The following is a 15,806-nucleotide window of genomic DNA, read 5'->3' as shown; positions in this document are numbered from 1 at the left end:
AATCTAAATTAGTATCCTAAATATTAGATCCAAAGTACCGAGTTTCTACACCAGGTTATCTCACCCAATAGATGATGACATTGAAACTGTCTGGAGAGAATAAAGCATTGCAGTAAATCACGCAGCCAAATTCTGGCTGCAGGAGATCTCCAGACCTGGTGGTGGTCATTCTGAGGCCTAAGCTCTTTTTATTATCCGGAGCCTCCACTTATATTGCTGAAACATGAGCTCTAATACTGAAAAACAAAACTCATAGGAAAGTTTGTACTTTCTCTGACCTTTCTGTGTCCCTTTATGTCTGGATATTGAAAAACAGCATGGCTGCTAAAGAATCCAACTCCCCCTTAGGTACAAGGCAAGTCTTGTGTTAGCTCTCAACTGACAGAAGATATGTCACAGAAAGAATAACAAACGGACCTGGAAACTCTCAGCATCCCTTTTGATTTATCTTAAATTCTTCATCAAGTTTATTTCTAGTGAAGATTAGACTTTAAAGTTATTAAAAATTGTAAAATTTGGGGCTGGGGTTGTAGCTCAGTGGCAGAGCGCTTGCCTTGCACATGTGAGGCACTGAGTTCAATCCTCAGCACCACATAAAAAAAGGAAGAAAGAAAGAAAATAAAGATTTTTTTAACTGTAAAATTCAAGACACATTTAGCTATTCTGTGTCATTAGTAAGGTTATCAGACAGTTTTTTCTGCTTAACTGTTTTATAAAATAAACTTCAGAAATACATAGAAAAGTAAAAGAAAAAAATAGTTAATGAGGCTGCTTTGTGGTATTTCCTACTAGGGATTTGATGATAGTTCAAATTCCATTTTGTTTATGAAAAAAGAAAAAACAAAAAACTAAGGCCCAGAAAGGTTAAGTGATTCATTAATGAAAGTGATGGGACTGAAATAGGCCCTTCCAGAACTGACTTTTTTGGGCATGCAAACTGTCCTATCTCACAGGACCACTCTGGAAGGGACTTGAGCTTGGTTTAATGCTCTGCTATCACCATCTTGATATTGTTAATCATTTTTATTATTTTTTAGTTGTAGTTGGATACAATACCTTTTTTATTTTATTTATTTATTTTCATGTGATTGCTGAGGACCGAACCCAGGTCTCGCACATGCTAGGCAAGCGCTCTATTGCTGAGCCACAACCCCAGCCCTATTGTTAATCATTTTATCTTTGAACTTGTGTTTTACACATAAAGTCCCATGGGTCTATGGAGCATGTACATAATTAGAGGACATACACTAAGTGGCAGTGCAGCCACACAGAGACTCAGGCCCTCAGTGTGGTGGACTGTGGGTAGCACACTCACCAAGGAATGACCCTGACTTTCAAGCATATATGTGAGCACCTGGACGGTCTAGAACATTAAGGGTTTTAATATGCTTCTGGGGACCAGGACCTGGCTCAGGTAGGAATTAGCAACAGCAGTGGCACCATCCCCAGAAGCAATGGTGACTATGGCTGTGGCCCCAGCGGAAAGGAGGGATTCTATGTAGATACAGTATGGACATACACAGTGGGAGGCCAGCTTCCCTTTCTGTCCCCACAACTCATCTCTATGGAATTTGCACATAGATTAATTCCCCAGCACTGGGACAGGAACAAGCAAGCAATAAACCTTGTCAGTTAAATATTATATATAAAAGCACACATATGGACATTGCAGTAACATGCATAAGGCAGTTAGACTTCCTCAAAGACTTTAGAGTCTCTGGTTTTGAGGCTTAGAAATACACATTGAGGTGAGTGGGGTAGTGCACACTTATAATTCCAGAAACTTGGGGGGGCTGAGGCAGGAGGATCACAAGCTCAAGGCCAGCCTCAGCAACTTAGTGAGGCCCTGTCTCAAAATAAAAAATAAAAAGAGGACAAGGAATGTGATTCAGTGGTAAAGCACCCCTATTTTCAATCACCAGCACAAAAGACAAGAAAAGAAATACACATTGAATTTAAGGATTCTAGGATTTGATGGAAAGAACATGATTTTCATATGAATTTTGGGTGAACCAATTATACAAGGAGGACAGTCCTAAAGTTAACTTTTCCTTGTAATTAGATACAGTAATAGAAAGCATAAACAAGTATTTCAAATTATATAAAAATCACAAATTATTTTTTTATTTCTTATATGCCTGCCTCATGTTAGAGGACATGCCAGAGAAAATATCAAAATGCAAATGTGTAAATTTACATTTAAAATTAAATTCAGAATTATGTGAAACTGATTTGTGTGGAGTTAAATCTTTTTAGAAAAATTGTTTCTCCAGAATCATCAGTTCTAGAGTACTAAGATTTGTATTTTAAAAAAGATTTTCCAAAAGTTAACCCAAAGTTTTCATAGCCTACATTATACTCATTAACTGTTCCAGTAACAGTTAAATCAGCAAAAAAATCCTTCTCTAAATAAAAACTTAATCAAATTCATTAGTGAGCTTGCATTTGCAGAGTGATTGACATTGCTTTGATTGTGTTGATTAAAAATGAAGTTGCTCAAAGCATACGTTTTGTAAATAAATTTGCAGAAAAGCCATAAATATCTTATCAATCAAGATGACCCATTAGTACTATTGTTTATTGTATATAAAATTATGACACCAAAATATTATTTTTTGCAGTTTGTATGACCCCCTATTATGTTTTATACATAATAAAAAACTCCAAAGCAAAAATCTTATAATTTAATACCTTTTACTGAATTTTTCCTCTATCTTTGGAACATGGGGATTGGCAGTTTAATTTTTCTACTGAGCGATGCAAATTATGTGTCTGACCCAGGGTCCTCACCTCTGTCTGGTATTTTTGCTAATGTAAAGAAGGAAGAAGGTCTTAAAGCTCTACAGACTTCCTCTAAGTGTCAAATAACTTTCAATATAGAAAGGAAAAAAAAGAGGGAGGGAAGAAAAATAGGAATAGAGGGGGGAAATCAATTAATTTGCTTATATTTTTTTAAAATTTCTAGGAGCACCTATTTCTTCATCCAAATGGGTGCAAACACACTGGAGTGGAGATCGGGCAACGCTGACATTTTCTCATCTCAACAAAGAAGATGAAGGCCTTTATACAATCCGTGTTCGAATGGGAGAATATTATGAACAATATAGCGCTTATGTCTTTGTTCGAGGTAAGACCCAGCATAAAGGAGAACACCCAACCATATTTAAAACACCGAGTCCAAATCAATGTATCCAAACATTTTTTTGTAATGATGAGAGAGCCATTTGAAATTTCTTCCAGATTATCTGGAATAGGAGTATTAATTTTAGGTAAAATCAGATCTAGCATAAAAGGTGATCCCTGAAGGCACCAATACACAGGTAATTGGTTCCCAGATGGTGGATTTCCCACACCTTCAGTGAGTTTTCTATAAATGATTGAGTAGAGATGCTAAATTCTCATGAAATAGAAAGCCATCTCAATTTGTAGAAGCTGCCACAAAAGAAGATATGTTATTTTGGAACTCACTGTTTAATATGTATGTCAAAGAGGAAATTTAATATTTCATTGCAGCCCTTTCTTTATGAATTTGGTTTTGATGATCTAGGAAATGGGGTGCCACCCTAATTCTATAACTGTCAATTTGGTGAAGCTTTCTTTTTTTCAGTGGTGTCTTGAATGGATTGGATATATACAAGTGGAATGTGGGATCCTAGCACTTCGGATGACAGTTAACGGTTTGAGGCTACCAGGGTGTGTTCTGTGTTCTTGTGTGTGATGTCATTTAGGTGCAGCCACAAGAGGAGACACAGGATAAACTAAGAAAGACAGAGCTTATTGTACTCACAGATTCTAGAAACAGGAGGCACAGCAGGGCCACATGGGAAGACATCTTGATTGGTCAGGAGGCAGAAGGAGCCGTAGCAAGGAGAGAGCCTAGCCTATGACCTTTATTGTCATTTCATGAAAGGCAGGGTAGAGCAAGGTGAAGAGTTGAAAATTGGTTACTTTGGTTAATTTTGGTAGGCTCTGAGCTCCAAGGGTGGTCTCTTGTTATCTGGTACCTGGACCAGGGATGCTGAAGGCAGAGAAATATTGCCTCCTTGCATATATGGGCCAGATAATGGATGTATGGCTCTGGATTGGTTGATTAGCATACCAAAGACATGTTTCAGTCTGCATTCTTTGCTGTCCCTAAACATTGGCTATTGTTCCTAAATATTGGAAGTTTTTGAAGATGTCAAAACATCACAATACACAGAAAAATTAAACTACAAACAACACAGACATACTAATTTTTATCTCGGATGCACTAGATAGAATCATAAACTCAGATATATTTTGATCAAATATCTATTCAGGTGCCCTGAATTGGGGCCCACAGAGACCATAAGGTCTGTGATTGGAACTGTATTTAAATATGATTGATTTCTTTTGTAATCTCATGTATTTCATTCTATGCATTGAAAGGTATTCTTCTCTGAAGGAACTTTTAGGTTTTATCTGCTCATCCAAGCAGTTTGTGGCACAACGATAGTTGGGATTCCCATTCTATCCAACCCCTAATTTTAAGATGCAGAAGCGGAGTCTCAAATAAGTACAGAAATTTACTCAGGAGCAGAAGTAGATCTAGGATACAGGTCTTCTAACACATTACCCAGGATTTTAATTAGGGTACAGGTTAAGTTGCTGAAATGAAACAACAAAAAGTTTATTTCTCTCATGTCTATCTGTTTAGAGGTAGGTGGTCGACCAGATGACTCTGCTCACTGTGGTCATTCAGTATCTTGGGTCCCATTATTCTGTTTTGTCCCACAGTGCTGTCCAGGTTCCCATTTCCAGCTTACAGAGAGGAAGGGAAAGGAAGTGGAGGGGGAGAGGCAGAGTGGCACACATCACATCTGCTTGTGAACAGAGTACTGAGCAGCCCCCACCCTGGGTGTTTAGTCCCTCTAGGGGACCAGGGTGTTCCCAGCTCAGAGTTTCCAATACCAAGAGAAATAGGAAGAGTGATTATCGGGGACACTTAACAATCTACTCTACCATCCGTGTTAAACAGTTATAAATAACCATTGAAATCTGCTGCAGACCAGCCACTGGAAAAGATATAGAAATATCTACAACATCTGAAAAATGTGGCAGTCTTACTCTTCCACAAAAGCATCATGGGCAAAGTCCAGTATTTCCAGGGAAAGAGAGGAGCTAGCCTTCTGCAAAATTGCAGTGAAATTGACTCACTGGAACTCATCAGCAAGTCCATTTGTTAAGCCAACCCACCTGGATAAACCTGGTTAGATAAGGGCTGAAGAAGCAGCCTTTGCTTCTGGTCTCAGTTGTCTTAGCTGAACTAGCAAACATCTCCAGGTACTCTACAAACCACATACCTTTGTGCTTCCTGCGTGGACTTTTTCTGGGAACCCTGACATGGTCCAGGGTTCCTCAGCATTTCACAGTGTCTTACTCAGATTGCATGACGAACTAGACTGGGAAGCAGGAAAGAGGTGTCAAAATTTAAAATTTAGACTTCAGCCAATTTTTAAATTCACAAATGAAGGAAATGGAAAAATTCTAAAATTTATCAGATGTTGATGTGAGAGGATTGAGTAGATAAATGTAAAGATCCATTTCAGCCATTGCACTGAGAATGTAACAACTCTTAGAAAAGGTTGTAACTTATAAGTTTATTTCAAATGATATGTATGTTAGGGTCTTTTAAACATTTTTATTGAGGTCCAATTTATATACCATAAGATTCACTCATGTAAATACACATTTTGATGACCTTTAATGTGTTTATAAAGTTTTGCAACCGTCACCCACAATTCACTTTTAGAATATTTCTTTTTTCTATTTATTTTTTTTAAGTTGTTGTTGGATACAATCTTTAATTAAGTTATTTATTTTTATGTGATGCTGAGGATTGAACCCAGGGCCTTGCCCATGCTAGGCGAGCGTTCTACTGCTAAGCTACAACCCCAACCCCACTTTTAGAATATTTCTATCACTCCTAATCTCTTGCCTATTTCTCTCTCCCATACTCGGTCTACCCTCTGGCAACCACTAATTTACTGTCTGTCTCTACAGATTTGCCTTTCTGGACATTTTGGGGTATTTGTGGCCTTCTCTGTCTGCTTTCTTTCATTCAACATGTAGTGAGGCTCATTCATCTTGTAATACATATATGTTCCTTTTTTGCAGTGTTCCAATGTATAGATGTGCTTTGTTTTGTCAATACATTCACCAGTTGATAGACAGCTGGATTTTTTTTCACTTTTTGGTTATTATGAATGATGTTGCTATGAACATTTGTGTTCATATTTGTGGGCCTATTGTTTCATTTCTCTTGGGCACATAATCACAAGTAGAATTGTTGGATCATATAATAAATTTATATTTAACTTTTTAAAGAAATTTCCAAAGTAGCTTTTTCTTCTTCTTTTTTTTTTTTTTCTAGTATTACTGGTTGATTGAACCCAGGGTCTTGCACATGCTAAGCAGGTGGTCTACCACTGAGTTACACCTCCAGCCCTTTTTAATTTTATTTTGAGACAGGATCTCATCAAGTTGTCCAGGCTGACCTGGAATTCACTGACCTGGAACTCAAGCCTCAGCCTAGATCACTTTTCCAGCTGTCAAAGAGTCTTAATTGAGGCTTTGTTTTTAAAACTTTGTATCCACTAAGCTGCATGAAGCCATTTCAAGTCTTTTGTTTTTAAGTGGTTTTTTTTTGTTTTTGTTTTTGTTTTTTTGTAAGAACTCTGGTATTTTTGCTGTTTAGAAAATAGTTTCTGCAACACCATAATTAGTGTATAAAAATTGTATAAAAAGCCACCAGGTGTCTGCAGAAACACTTTGCAAAACTGCACACATTTGGCCAAGATTTTATTACATAGATATGTGTTCATTGTGAAAATATAGATGATATGTATAAGCAAAAAAGAAATTAAAGAAAAGCCATCCATATGTTGTCTACCATCCAGAGATAACTGATGATCTCTCTCTCTCTCTCTCACTCTCTCTCTCTCTCTCTCTCTCTCACACACACACACACACACACACACACACACACACACTACAGGTGCAAACACACACACATACATAGAAACAGAGATGAGTAGAATGGTAGTCATAAAGTGTGGGATAGAAATGTCATGAAGGAAGAATTGCAAATGGAAAATAAGTATATGAAAAAAGTAATTGAAGAAATGAAAATTGAAATAAGAATATTTTTATCTCCCATATAGGAAAGATCAAAAAGCTTTTAAAATCCTGGGCTTAGGGAATGGAAGAACAGGCACTCTCAGACATGGCTGGTAAATATAAATTGGCCCAACTTTTCTGAAGGTATTTTGCCACTGTGTATCAAAAGCACACATTTCCAACTATTCTAGTTCTAGGAACTCAATAGGAAAAAGTGAAAAAAATGTTTGTATTTGGGAAAACTGGAAAAAAAAATCTAGATATCTATCAATATGGGAGTTGTAAAGTGTGTGTATATTTATACATGTATATATGTGGTATATGAAAGTGTGTGTGTGTGTGTTATATGAAATATATGTAAATACATATTTATATGTATAATGAAGTATATGATAAAGTATATTCATGCTCTATGTAAACAATAAATACAAAAAGATTATATATACTTATATTTATTGATAGAGACTTATCAAGAAAAAGAGTTTATATCAAACAATATAATACAATCTTATTTTAATTCAAAAATAATCATTTTTGAGCTTATATATATAGAAAAAAACCTAGACTTATGCCAAAATATTAGTTGTAGTTATCTCTAAAGTATGGAATTAAAGGAGCTCTAAACAATATTTATTATTATTTATTTTACAATCATGCACTACTTTTATAATAGACCAACAATAGAATTACATACATTTTGAAAAAAGTTATTAGTGGTCTGTGTCAGAGGTCAAAAGATAAAGAGGAGCAGGCTAATCTTTGACCCGGGTAATCAAATCTACAGAACATTTGGCTATTTGGAGGGCTGGGAGAGAGCAGGGCAGATGGGTGGAGAGGGTTCATGTTCACTGAGTGAGTTCTGTGGGTCGGTGCTACATAGCAGCCACTGGAAACCAAACACTGTGTTATATTGCTTCCCTGTTGTGCTCTAGTCATTTTAAGACGACTCTGTTTATCCCATTCTATTGTGGCTTCTTGAGAACTTTTGTATTTAGCCCCAGAAGAGAACTGATTGAATGAAGAAATAAATGAATGAGTAACTGGAAAGATCATTAAGCCTGTCCTATGAATGGCTTATTGCAAACAATGTCATACAAATGCTGGAAAGTGGCTCCCCGATGCCTACTGTCCTCAAGACATCCCTGCTGTCGTACATCAGTGTAACGTCCACTCAGCTAACTGAATTCTGCTCCATCCATGCAGGGGTTGCTGGTTGTTATGTTATAAGCCTTTAATAAAAGGACATGGCTACAGGTTGCCTGCTGTCCCCCTTGAGGCTGAGTGGCTTTCTAACATTATCTCTTCTGACACTTAGGGCCACCAGCCTCCACCACCCCGCCTCCACTCTAACTCTGCTCTACCTTCACCAGCAACAGCCCCGCTCCCTGCATCCAGTGCTTCAAAGCCTGGAAGGAAAGACATTTCTCTGCCCCCAAACGCTCATTTCCTGTCGTGTGGCATGCAAGGGATTCTGCCCTCACTTCTAATTAGATTCTCCTATAGCACATCTGCCGGAGATATTTTCCCAGAGACACTTCCCTGCTGGTTTATGGGGCATGAAACAGAATGTGCATAATCCAAACAATGTGAGCTCTTCACAGATAATGCAAACCTATTAAATTCAGAAGTCTGCAAATATTTCTGCCATGTTATCAAATGCCTTAGTAACTCATTAAGAGCTACAGAGTATAGATCAGAGGGAAAGACAGTGTTTGCTCAGTCAATAAGAGTGTTTTCTCTTGGGTGAGTGGCTCCCACACGTCTCAGCCTTTCTTCCTACTGACTCCATTTATGAGAGGGTTGGTCAAATGCCAGGAAGAGTTGGCACATGTGGACCCTTCCTCCAGGGACTTTTCCTCTTATCTTAATCATTCTCACTTAAAAGGTTGCTTACTGAATATTTTGACTCCTCTTCTCCTCAAAGCAGCTCTGATTCACTAATTTAGCTGTGCCTGAGTGGACTGTATTATTAGAGGATTCCATTTCATAAACAGTCATGGTCTTCATTTCTTGTATTATCCTGGACTTTTACTAAACTCAGATAAACTAGGCTTAGATGTGGATATATGTCAGAGTTCTTTTCCCGAGTATCTTCAGTTTGGGAGCAATCATTCAGTTAAAAAGGATGTTTTCTTTTCTCTGGTCAGGGTGGTAATGCCCAGCATAAGACTGGGGCATGGGTTATTATTCTCTTTGTGAATGTACCCAGAAGGTGGCAAAGGAGCTGTTTGTCCCCTTAGGACTCTTTCATAGATTCTTAGTAACATTGCACAATCAACGTTTTAAGAACAGAAATTCTGGCATAAGTGACTTGTCCAAGAGCAATTTCTGACATCTACCATTAATTTTCTTCTGGAACATTTTGGGCAGCAAGAGTCATGAGGCAAAGGTCATAGGTTCTTTTCAGATCTCTTTCTGTTTTCTAACATAATGTTCTTCTCCCTGAAGTGAAAAGCACACATTGCTATGGTGGTAAACAAATTGCAAATTTTGAAACTTGCTCTATTACAGCCAAAGAGGTAGCCACTGTAATGGTTTGGTAAGAAATGTGTGCATCAAGACCTCAGCCTGCCAAGCTGGCAGAGGCCGTCAAAGACATCTGATGGGATTCTTCTCTGTCTTCACAGATGCTGATGCAGAGATTGAAGGAGCCCCCGCCTCGCCCTTGGATGTGGTGTGCTTGGATGCCAACAAAGATTACATCATCATCTCTTGGAAGCAGCCAGCTGTAGATGGAGGGAGCCCTATCCTGGGATATTTTATTGATAAGTTAGTGCCTAGCTAAACTTCAGTTAGCGTTCTTTGACACTACATAGAGATGCACACTTGATTTCTCCCTTCATTCCTAGGTGAAAGACTTTCTATTCTGATCCCCTTCCTCCATCCTTCATCCTTTATCCTCATTCTCTTTCTCTCTTTGTTTCTATCTACACACACACACACACACACACACACACACACACGTATCTATATCTATATATTCTTATCTACCAATTTACCTCAATTCAAAAGAGAAATTCTTAAATTTGACCACGCATGTCACCAACTTGGCAAGAATACTATAAATTGGAAGACTTTAGAGAGGCCACTTTAATAATGAAATATCTGATATTTTATATATTTGATATCTATATTTCTAGTATGTCAGTAATTTAAGAATATTGACTTTAGAAATGCAAATTTTTATCTAAATTACAGGGTGCAGTTTCAAGTTATACAAGAAATAACAACAAAACTCTGCAGTATTAGGTGATGCTTTTATCTATAAATTCTTGCTGTTTACATTCTCCAATTTTTTAAAAAATTTAGTTGTAGATGGACACAATACCTTTATTTTATTTATTTGTTTTTATGTGATGCTGATGATTGAACCCAGTGCCTTACCTGTGCTAGGCAAATGCTCTACCACAACTGTAGCTAGTTACCTAGTTTTTATGGTAACTAGGTTTTACACATTAATTATCCAGTGAGTTTGAACAATACAGACAATAAATTTAGATTATTGGCCTAAGTACATTTTTCTCTTAGTTTCTATTCAAATAGTTCTTTTTTCATTTTTGATTGGGGAAGCCACAAGGGGCAGTTAATCTGTGTTACTATATTACAAGGGCTTTGTACCAAGGTATAGTAGACTTTACATTAGTCAGGTACAGCATGGTGCGGGACTGAATCTCAGCAACACGGTAGGCTGAGGCAGGAGGATTTCCAGTTCAAAGCCAGCCTCAGCAATTTAGCAAGGGCCTAAGCAACTCAGTGAGACCCTGTCTCAAAAAAAAAAAAAAAAAAAAAAAAGGCTGCAGATGTCTTTCAATAGTTAAGCACCCCTGGGTTTAATCCCTTATAATAAAAAACAAACAAACAACAAAACCCTCACATCTCTAACAGTAAGTAGTGAGTATCAGAACTGGACTTCACATATCAACCTGGCTATAGGTTTGTGTTCTTTCTGCTCCAACATGCTGTAGAAGTTTCTAGATTGGTGGCCCTCTACTTTTCTCTCTGCCCACATGAGGATTCGAAAGCACCCTCTAGTATCACTGTGTCACCATGACAGTGTCTGCAAAGGAAGAGGGAGAATGAGTCCTAGCAGAGCTTCTGGAGACCAGGGTGGTTTGGAGAACTGTCCTCTCAGCTCCCTGCCATGCCCCACCCAGAGCAGCTCCAGAATTTCTACAGAGGAAAGATTAAGATAGTCCTTATATTAACACTGAAGAAAATGACTACTGTCTACTTCAAAGAATGGAAGGTGATGATGAAGAAGGGAAGATATCCCCAGCCTCCTCTGCACGGGCACTGGCACTGTCACCCCCATGAGCTTCATTCGGGAACCATATATTTTGGACATAGAGTCATATTGGGAAGTGATATAAACTAAAAGTGCCATTTTCTGCTTGTAAAAAACGATGAATTAATCCTAGTGTGGCACAACTCAATCACAGTTTGAGTCTCTAAAGCTCTGTCAATCAGGCTAATAGCCAAATGTCATATTTGTCTCTGGAGGAGCTCTCCTCCCTGCCCGCCCTTTGTCCCTAGGTACCAGCTGCTGTAAAAGCACTCAATTAGAAATCAGTTTCCAAGTACTTAATTTCCCCCTGGAAATCTCCCTGCCTCTAATCAATCTCATCTGTTAAACAAACAAACATAGGACACTAACCTCTTCACCATTCCACCCACACAGGATGTGGTCACCGTCAAGAAAATATGTTGAGCTGTTTTCCAAACTACAGAGCAAATAATTATCTTTTTTAAAAGCGCCACCTTCCCAATAATGCTTCATTTTCAAAAAATAAAAATAAAAACCTACTTAAAAAGAAGACAAAGAAAAAAAAATCACAAATGGTAGATTAAAGTCATCAGCCCAGGAGATGTGTCCCCATAAGACTCACCCTCCCAAGTAAAGATGATAGAAACCTACCTATTTCTTGTTCCCCCAGACTCCTCCACTTAGCATTCGAGACTTCTTAGCTCCCTACTTTGGAGTTCAGAAAAGGTCAGAGTCTCCTTTTTTCTTATTAAAGAAGACACATTACATTTGAATGGAACTGAGTGCCTGCAGTTTAAATCAGTAGCAAACCATGCTGATATTTAACAGAGAAGATCTAAAGCAACTAGGTGGGTTTGCAGCTTTGGCGCTGTTGATGTAGCCATACTTCTTGTAATATTCTTGTCAATCATGTTCCTTCCCGTAGATGTGAGGTGGGCACAGATTGCTGGTCTCAATGCAATGACACACCTGTGAAGTTTGCTCGTTTTCCAGTCACTGGATTGATAGAAGGTCGTTCCTATATATTCCGAGTTAGAGCTGTGAATAAAACTGGAATAGGCCTTCCATCTCGAGTTTCTGAGCCTGTGGCTGCACTGGATCCCGCTGAAAAAGCTAGACTTAAAAGTAAGCACTTTTCACTTTTTTTCAGGATTTTCCTTAAACTTTTAAATAAATAAATAAATAAATAACTGCAGAAGGTTTTCATTGCAAAGTTACCCCTTTCCCTTCCACTAGAGGGAGATGAGAATAAGAAATCCTTATTTTCATCAGAAAATCATGGGACAAGGGAGAAGCTTGAAAACATAAGATATATTTGGTTTTTGAGTCACCCGTTCTCATATGGGCTTTATTTTTTTTAAGTCTTATTCAGAAAATTAACTTTGCTAATCTGAGTTCCAGACATTATGTGTGGAATGAAATACAAAAATAGCCTGGAGAGCATTTTTATTCATTTTATTTATTATTAGCTCATCCCTAATAAAGGGAACCATAAAATGACATTACAAAAATTGTTTTGTAGTAAAATTTCAGTCTATACTATGCTTATCACCCCTGGCCCTATTGACATTTTAGGCCAGTAACTCTGTGTTGGAGGTATCCTATATATTCATCGCAGGATGCTTAGCAACTTTCCTTGCCTCTACCACTCAATGTCAGGAACATTGATCCCCAATTGTGATGATCAAAACTGTCTCTAGATCCTGCCAAATAAAGGGGGACAAAATCCCATGTGGAGGATTACAGTTCTATTCCATATTTACAGTGTTATTCTTTACCTTAATTACATGTAATGGCATGGCAAAATAATTCACCTTTTCCCTGTACCTGTGCCTAATCAGACTTCTTGATTATTCTCTAATCACTTTTCACCCACCCTCGGACTTCCCTAGATTAGCAAATTCTCTCCCTCTTTCCAAAATTTGCAAATTTCATCACACTTTCATTTACCCCTATTTTAAAATTCCAACCAAAATAAGATTTGGTTGAGTTGATGATAAGTTATCTTCTTTAATAGCTTTTTGTCTTTGTACAAACTGTGGCCAAAAGTCCCTTGATTGAAGCAGAAGTTGAACCATTCTCTTTCTTATGTTTATGAGGATCGCAGAATGAATTTTTTCTCTAATTTATTCCTGTCTCTTCTATTTTCTTTACTCTGAATCTAAACTAATTTCCTTGGTGGATAACACTCCTCAAAATGTAATTGGAAAAATCGCTTTTGCTTAGTTTTATTGCTGGATGGACACTCCCTCTCCTTTTTTATCTTCATAACCTGGGGGCTTTTAATTGCTCTAATTGTTCTATAAGTGTTTTCCCCAAATACAAGCTGTCTCTTAAGAAGAAACAAGAAAGCCTACATATTTCAGGAGATTCATATTGAACAGTTACATGCGTGCATGTTATATACCTAACTTGTATAAGTACATTTCCAGAAAAGTGGACTCAGTCCATTCAGGAAGATCCTAGACTCTAGCAGATGGTGAATCTATTGAAGATAGGGGCCATGTCCACCATAATACCATAACACATGCTTGGTAAGATTTGTTGGGAAAATACAAAAGTAAACTAACGGCAAACCCATTTGTGACTAATCCAGCCAGTTTATCATTTATCAATACATTTAAAATGGCATTTGTGAATGTTTGTTATTTTTATTTTTGTCTCTGTTCAGGTCGCCCATCAGCACCCTGGACTGGACAGATCATTGTCACTGAAGAGGAACCTACAGGTAAAAACTGGCCTCCCCAGCTACTGTTGCCAATGTTGTGCTCTGCAATTTGCCTTTTGCTATAGAGGGCACAGTGTATATGATTTAAGATGCTTTGGAAAGGACATTCTAAAACATCTGGAGATCATGAAGTGACAGATCAGAGAATCACATTTTGGAGGCAGCACTGGGGCTTGAATCTGGGGCCTTCTGCACACTAAGCAAATACTCTTACCACCAAGTCATACTTTCAAAGCCCCAGAGAATTACATTTTGTTTTTTAAACTTTATTGAGGTGCAATTCTTAAACAATAAATGCACAATTTGATACATTTTACGTATGTACCCACCAGAAGCCATTGCCATGATCAAAATAATAAACATATCCATCCCACCCCCAAATTTTCTCATGCTCCTTTGTGATTTTCCTTTTTCACCCCTACCCCATCTCCAGGCCATCACTGCTCTGCTTCCTGTCACTATAGTTCGTATTCTCCACAATGTTAGATAAATAAAATTATACTTATTTTTGTCTGATTTTCTTCACTCGATGTAATTATTTTGAGATTTATCCATGTTGAAGCGTGTATCAGTTCATTCTAATTAATTATCCATTCACTATTAAAAGCATTCTTAAGTATTTGTGTTGACATATATATTATCAGTGCTCTAGGATAAATACCTAGGAGTTGAATGGATGGGTTATATGATATGTGCATGTTTAATTTTTAAAGGCATTGCTAAATGATCTCTAAAATGATTGTACTGGAACTGGGGTTGTGGCTCAGCAGTAGAGCGCTCACCTAGCACATGCGAGGTACTGGGTTCGATCCTCAGACCACATATAAAGAAAGAAAGAAAGAAAAAAAGGTATTGTTTCCAACTACAACTAAAAAATATATATATTTTTAAAAAATGATTGTACCATTTACACTCCCACCAGCACTAGATGAGACTTCCAGTTGTCCCGTGCCATCATTAGTACTTGTATGATCAGTCTTTTTAATTTTAGCCATTGCAGTGGGTTCAATAGAGGTATTTCTTTGTGGTTGTGGTTTGCATTTCCCTCATAATATTTTTGTGTCATTTGACATCTTTGTCAAATCTGAAATGGAAATGTTGTGGTATTAGCTTTTATATTTCAATCTGTGACCCATTTCAAATTAATGTTTTCTAGACTGTGTGAAGTAAGGATCTTAGTTATTATCATTACTAGTATTATTACTTGTGTATGTCTTTCCAGTTATTTCAGCTGTATCTATTGGAAAGATTGTCCTTTACCCATTGAGTTTGCCTTGGCACCATTGTCAAAGTCAAATGACTAAATGTCTATGAATATATTTCTAGAATCTCTATAATTTTATTTTCTCTATCTCAATATGGTACTGTCTTGACTACTACAGCTTTTATAAGCTATATATATATCAGGAAGCATAAATTATCTAATCTTAAGTTGTTGTTTTTTTCCAAAGTTGTTTGACTAGTCTGTCTTTGTAATTCTATATAAAATTAAATCATCTCATCAATTTGCGTGCACACACACACACACACACACACACACAAATAAAACAAAGCCACTAGGATTTCAGTTGAGGCTCTGCTGAATCTAAGTTGACATTTTAACAATATTGAGTCCTCCAATAATTCATGAACAAAGATATATCACCATTTATTTAGATTTCTTTCATTTATCTC

General features: G+C 37.4%; 1 protein-coding gene across 2 annotated transcripts in view; it reads left to right on the top strand.

Moving 5' to 3' along the window:
* Myom1 (myomesin 1) overlaps positions 1 to 15,806 on the top strand; it is a 129,978-nt gene that overhangs the window by 48,779 nt on the left and 65,393 nt on the right. For both annotated transcript variants that reach the window (XM_076837381.2, XM_076837382.2), the window contains exons 10-13: positions 2,966 to 3,127; positions 9,768 to 9,909; positions 12,330 to 12,529; positions 14,076 to 14,132. In XM_076837381.2, the coding sequence (XP_076693496.2) occupies positions 2,966 to 3,127; positions 9,768 to 9,909; positions 12,330 to 12,529; positions 14,076 to 14,132 (561 nt within the window). The remainder of the gene's footprint in view (positions 1 to 2,965; positions 3,128 to 9,767; positions 9,910 to 12,329; positions 12,530 to 14,075; positions 14,133 to 15,806) is intronic.

The sequence above is a fragment of the Callospermophilus lateralis genome, chromosome 17 (assembly GCF_048772815.1).
Source record: "Callospermophilus lateralis isolate mCalLat2 chromosome 17, mCalLat2.hap1, whole genome shotgun sequence".
Lineage (NCBI taxonomy): Eukaryota > Metazoa > Chordata > Mammalia > Rodentia > Sciuridae > Callospermophilus > Callospermophilus lateralis.
Note: the sequence above shows the minus strand (reverse complement) of the source record. Positions and strands in the feature narration are given on the sequence as shown.